Below are 6,000 nucleotides of genomic sequence, written 5' to 3'. Positions count from 1 at the left end.
GAGAAGACCTTCATCTACTCTGTATGGAATATAAGCTCTTGTAGACAGGAAATGTTTAGTGGCTTTTGTTTTCTATTTTAGACCTTTCTTTGTATCCTCAGGAACAGTCCCTGACATAGAGTGCTTCAGGAACGCTGATGGACTGGGTGACTGGCTGAAACAATGTCTGAATCTACTGAAATGTTCTGCCCTTCTCAATTCGATTCAATTTGATGTATAGAATCTTAAGATTTCAAATAGAAGGCAATGAGGAAAGTGAAGTTCAGTGGAGAGAGATAATTTTCTCAAGGTGATAACAGTAAGGAATACATGGTTAAAAATTTGAAAGAAAAATAAAAAGACACAGACTTGCCCCTCAAAGGGCTTACCTTTTACAGAATTAAGTAAGGGATTACTGTGCACAAAGCATCATAGTAAAATAAGATGAAATAAAATAGATTGAAAAAACCAGGCCCCTTTTTCTTGCTGTTTTTCTCCTTTTCTTACTCCTCTCCACTGCTGTCTGCATTTGGCTCCTTTCCCCCACCCCCCCCCTTTTCAGCCTCTCTGAAAAGAAACACCAAAATTCAACATACATAATTTCATTGTCTTTATGCAATCAAATTTTGTTCTTTCTTCTCAATTTTTCAATGCAGGGAGTTGAACATATTAAAGGTTTGCTTCCTCGCCCTTTCCCACTTCTATACAGGCCCCCACCCCAGGGAACTAAATAAAATGGGTTTTCCCCGTCTGTGTGATAGGATTGGGGCCCGCCTCCCCAAGTGCGTTAGTTGTCCTCAATAGAAACACAGCATCTCCAGCCTTGACCCAAAAGCTGCCAGCCCCCAGGCTCTAGCCCTGAGATCCCAGGGAAGATCAGGGTTGCACACAGATCCCATTCTCCTTTGTACAGAAAATCGGGAAGCTATGGGGGGGTTAGGATAGAAAACCTATTTTGACTAGACGCTCCTTCCAGGGCGCGGGCGGGGGCCACTGACAACTGGGGGCGGGAAGTAGCGCGGCCGGTGCGGAACGAGGCTATTGCGAGCTGGGGGCTGGAGGAGAGAGGGGCGGGGCGGGACAGGACGCGGCAACTTCGCTCGGCGGCCACTTGGGCACCAGAAGCAGCGGCAGCTGCAGCGGCAGTTGTGGGAGCTGCCGACAGTCGGTAGATTCCAGCAGAACCCGGGTTTTTAGGGGTGGAGTACAGCCATTAGTGCGGCGCTGCACGCAAAGACCCCCGAGATTCTGGGGGATTCACCCAGGAGAGGCCGGGATGAAACACCCCCTATCCTAGTGCCCCTCATCCTTCTCTCCAAATGGCTGAGCTTCTGGGCTCTGGTGCTGGCTGCTGGCAGGAGGCGAAGTGAGGACCCCCGCCCAGCAGTGGCCGGAGCGCAGGGTTAAGGGAGCGCAGGGGAGGACTCCATGGGTTGCGCAGACCGTCATGGTGATGGACATCAACAGCAGCGGCGGCGGGGTCTCGGACCCAAGCTACTACAGTAGCCTTCGCTCTTTCCTACTCCAGGAGGTGGGACAGGGTCTCCGGGACCTGAGCCCCGACGGCGGCGGCGGTGGCGGCGACGGGATGATCTCGGGCTCCTGGGAGCCGCGTCTGCTGCCGGTGATCCAGGAGGTCACAGCCAGCCCAGAGCCAGGATTCTCCGCGGGAAACAACACCGGCTGTGGGGAGCAGATCAACTACGGCAACACCGAGAAAGTTGTGATCGGAGCCATCCTGTCCCTCATCACTCTGCTCACCATCGCCGGCAACTGCCTGGTGGTGATCTCCGTCTGCTTCGTCAAAAAGCTCCGTCAGCCCTCCAACTACCTGATAGTGTCGTTGGCCCTGGCCGACCTCTCGGTGGCCGTGGCGGTGATGCCCTTCGTCAGTGTCACCGACCTCATCGGAGGCAAGTGGATCTTCGGACACTTTTTCTGCAACGTCTTCATCGCCATGGACGTTATGTGCTGCACGGCTTCGATCATGACCCTCTGTGTGATCAGCATTGATAGGTAAGCAGAAGGCCAGCAGGAGCCTGTCCGCCCCGTCGGTCAGGAGCTTCTAAAATGTGAAAGTAAGTTCTCCCTCGCCTTTTGGGGTTGCTGTCAGTGGCAGACTACAATGGAGTAACTGGATTTGGCGAGGCTGCAGGGTAGGATTGAGATTTGGAATTTAAAAATGCGGAACTAAGTGCCTAATTGTTTGTTTTATCCTATTTACTTACACACACACACACACATACACACACATTCTCTCCCTCCTGTCTCTGTCTCTCTGTGTCTCTGTCTGTCTGTCTCTGTCTTTCTCTCTTTGTCTCTGTCTCTCTGTCTGTCTCTGTCTCTGTCTCTCTGATTCTGTGTCTCTCTCTCTGTCTCTCTCTCTCTGTCTCTGTCTCTCTCTGTCTCTGTCTCTGTCTGTCTGTCTGTCTCTCTCTCTGTCTGTCTTTCTCTCTTTCCCCCTTCCCTCCTTCTCTTCATTCTTACCCAAAAACCTTTCGATTTTCCACCAGGGGTCTCTTTTTTAAGTGCTTTGACCAATAGCAGTCAGTAAATAACGGTTTCTTTAAAAAAAAAATAGGTCAAGAAAATACTGCAATTCTAAATATTTGTATAATCAATCCATCTCCAGGAACCAGTCTGTACTCACTGAGGTATCATCTGGGAAATGGCAAAAGCAAAACTTTCTGAAGGTTTGGCATTGATATCTGTCAATTTAGCACAAAATTCTTCTCATCACGCTTTTATAGTAATTGGTAGTACTGTGCTCATGTATTACAAGTTTTCCCACTAGAAATAAAAGACTATATACTCATGACTACATCATTGGCTAAACAGAATTTCTTGGCTCCAGCCTTGTAGTGTCATTTCCCTTGTGATCATTTGCAGTGAGCTTCCCAGCACTGGAAGTGTTCAAGCAAAGATTAAATGATGATCTGTTAGGGATTCTGTATTCCAGTATGGGTTAAGTAGTCATCCCCAGTTATCTTTAAGGAGTGTTACAAAACTAAGATTCTATGATCCTAGAATTATTTGGACCTAGAATTATCTTTAAAATTAGGAACATGGAGACTGGAATCATTCATTGATTCAAACATTTATTTAGGACCTGCTATATGCAAGGCCCAGTGTTGGGCACTGGGGGAAGTAGAGGGATAAATACAACAATATTGTCTCTGCACTCACGTGCATTACATGAAGCTCTCAGAAAGGAGATAATATATATATATGTATATATATATATATACATATATATCTATATGAAAGATATACACTGTATATTAGTCCTTGACAAGTATGAAAATAGAAGTGCTATGACAGTTATAAGGAGGAAAAGATGATATTTTTGATTCCCAAATAATTTAGCATTGATATGTAATTATTTAGAACTTAGAACTGGTTTTACTTTTTTTTTTAGTACAGTGCTTGGTACATAGTAGGTGCTTAATAAATACTTGTTAATTAAAAAACTGCTGCAAATTAATTTTTGGTTTTTAAAGTGTTCTTGCCCTCTTAGGAAGGATACTAAATGCTATTAAATTTTAAAAATGAGAACTGTTTTTTACTTGTCTGGCGAATCTATAAAAATTTCAAAACTATGAGTATTTGAAAAAATGATTCTTTTAGAGCTCCTCAGTTCTTGTGCTATATGAACATTTCTCTCATTTTTCTGTTTAGAAAATCAAAGCTACTTATGTATTGTTGATGTTGGACACATTTTGGCTATTTTTAAACTTGTTCAAGGTTTCTAATTGCCAAATATGGAAAAAGATAGAAAAGGGTTTCTTTTATAGAAAAAAAATAAGTTCTGCATTTAGGAGACTAAATTTTTTTTAGAAAAATCCTTTCTGTCATTTTATAATTACAGTAGAAGCTTCTGATGTGGGGGGGGGAAGCTATTATTTTATGAGCACTGCATACACCTGAAATTTAGCTTCCAGCTTGGAATGTAAAGTTTTAAATTACTATAGTTAAGAATGTGAGTATATTTATCAACTGTGGTAAGAGTATTGCCTGATGCACCAAAAGATATACATGAATTCTAAGGACAGTAGCTCAATAACTGTGTTGGCCTAAAGATTCCCTGTAAGACTGAGTCCCCTTAAAGGCAACTGAAATACAATTGGGTATAAAAAATTCATCCTGCAAATGCTGTGCTTGTAATCTTTTTTCATTACTTAATTGGTAAAAAGCTGTGTACTCATCCTATTTTGTGTATGCAGCTGTATCTAACAATATTTCTTCTTCTGGCACCATCAGTTTAGGTTTGGAGCGCCCTCTGAGTGCTAGTCTTACCAAAGAGATTCTTCACTTAATATGGGGGTTTAACTTTTAGCATTAACAAGAATGTAGGCAGCAAGGGAGGAGGGTGCCTTTCCTTAGCAAATACTCTGATGGTTTCTTGTGTCACTGAGCATCTGAAGTCTTGGTCTTGTTAATGACATGAGCTATGCTACTGCCACAAACGGATGCTCCAAAGATAGATGAGCTGTCATCCCACAGACGAAAGGTAGTCTTTTTAATAGGGAATTTTGACTCAGAATGGTTGACTACTCTTTTTGAATCTGAGGTTTTTGACTTTAGTTGAGCCTGAGGGATTGATGAAATCAGAAAATTCAAACCACTTAAATTCTGGACTGCACTGGGTGAAAAATGTGAAATGTGAAATTGAAATGAAAAAAATGTGAAATTTTTTTTCTCCATTGAGATGAAATATTTCTAAAGGGAATATTTTTCAAAGGTTGCTATCACCTACCTTTTAGGAAAATGGCACTTGATAGGAAATGGTCTATAAAAGAGAAATCTGAGGAAAATATATCATTTAAACAGTATGCCGTAATGCAGAGATAATGAAGCTGCCACTTTCCTTTCAAATTCATGGATGAATTGTCTTATAATCCCTTTTTCCTCCCCTTTTTGTGCCTTTTATACCTAAGTAATGGTCTCTAACGGCTTCTGGCCTAAACAATAGGACTGAGTGAGAATGGACAGAACATAATTCCTATTATGTGTGTAGATTTTAACAAAACATAATTATATATAGAATATATTTAGTGACAGTGCTTGGGATCAGATGAGCTCTGGGTTTGAATCTTGCTGTTGATTCTTCCTCATTGTATAATCATGGACAAGTCACAATCTCTCCTAATTTCAGTTTTCTCAGCTGTGAAATGGAGATAATAATGCTTGTAGTACTTTTTTCAGTGTTTTTGTAAAGATCAAACAAAATAATGTGTAGAAAGCTTACTTTGCAAGCTTGAAAACATTATGTAAATGTCAGATCTTAAATTATTCTCTATGCTACAAGCAGACATTCTAAGAAATACAAAGATACTTTTAAAAGAAAACAATCTTTCTGGGAATGTTCCTCAACTATTAAAGAGGAAACATACCCCACTGATTCTGTTTTCTACTTGGTTCTCTGTATCTCTAGTCCTCCCTTACAAATTGGAAAGACTGATTCTAGACTTCTGATGACTTGGCAAGCCACTGATTAATTGAAGACCTTAGAGAAAGCGTTTCTTTACCTGTAATCTGAAACCTTGCTTTTTTTCTTCTGTATTTTGATAATTGCATTTTAATATAAATGATTCTTTTTGCAAGCCTACATATTTTATTTTATGCACTTAAAAACATTATTCTGAGAATGAATTCATAGAGATCTATTAGACTGCCAAAGGGGTCCATAACACACACATAGACAGATAGACAGACAGACACACACACACACACACACACACACACACACACACACAACTCCTGCCCTAGAGGCAGAATGCCATCTCTCCTGAATGGAGTTTCTTTTCCCAAACCGGGCAGATTGAAATATTTCATTATGTTTTTTTCTAGATGCATTTTGATTCTAGACATAGGATGAGCAGAACCTGATTAGTTTAGTTTTATTCAGAACAAATCATTTCTAGTTTTATAAGCAGTCCTTGTATCTCTTAAAAACTACAGTTGAGCCCTGAAGAGCTAGGTTCAGATCTCCTTCTGACATGTGCTAGTTATATGACCATC

At 41.4% G+C, this 6,000-nt stretch overlaps 1 protein-coding gene across 1 annotated transcript in view; it reads left to right on the top strand.

Moving 5' to 3' along the window:
* The first annotated feature begins 1,313 nt into the window (after window positions 1-1,313).
* The window catches only part of HTR7 (5-hydroxytryptamine receptor 7), a 77,973-nt gene continuing 73,286 nt past the window's right edge, over window positions 1,314-6,000 (top strand). The window contains exon 1 of the mRNA XM_003755282.3: window positions 1,314-1,995. Coding sequence (XP_003755330.1) covers window positions 1,427-1,995 — 569 coding nt within the window. The 5' untranslated portion in view covers window positions 1,314-1,426. The remainder of the gene's footprint in view (window positions 1,996-6,000) is intronic.

The sequence above is a fragment of the Sarcophilus harrisii genome, chromosome 2, assembly GCF_902635505.1.
Source record: "Sarcophilus harrisii chromosome 2, mSarHar1.11, whole genome shotgun sequence".
NCBI lineage: Eukaryota > Metazoa > Chordata > Mammalia > Dasyuromorphia > Dasyuridae > Sarcophilus > Sarcophilus harrisii.
This window is presented reverse-complemented; position numbering and strand designations above follow the sequence as displayed.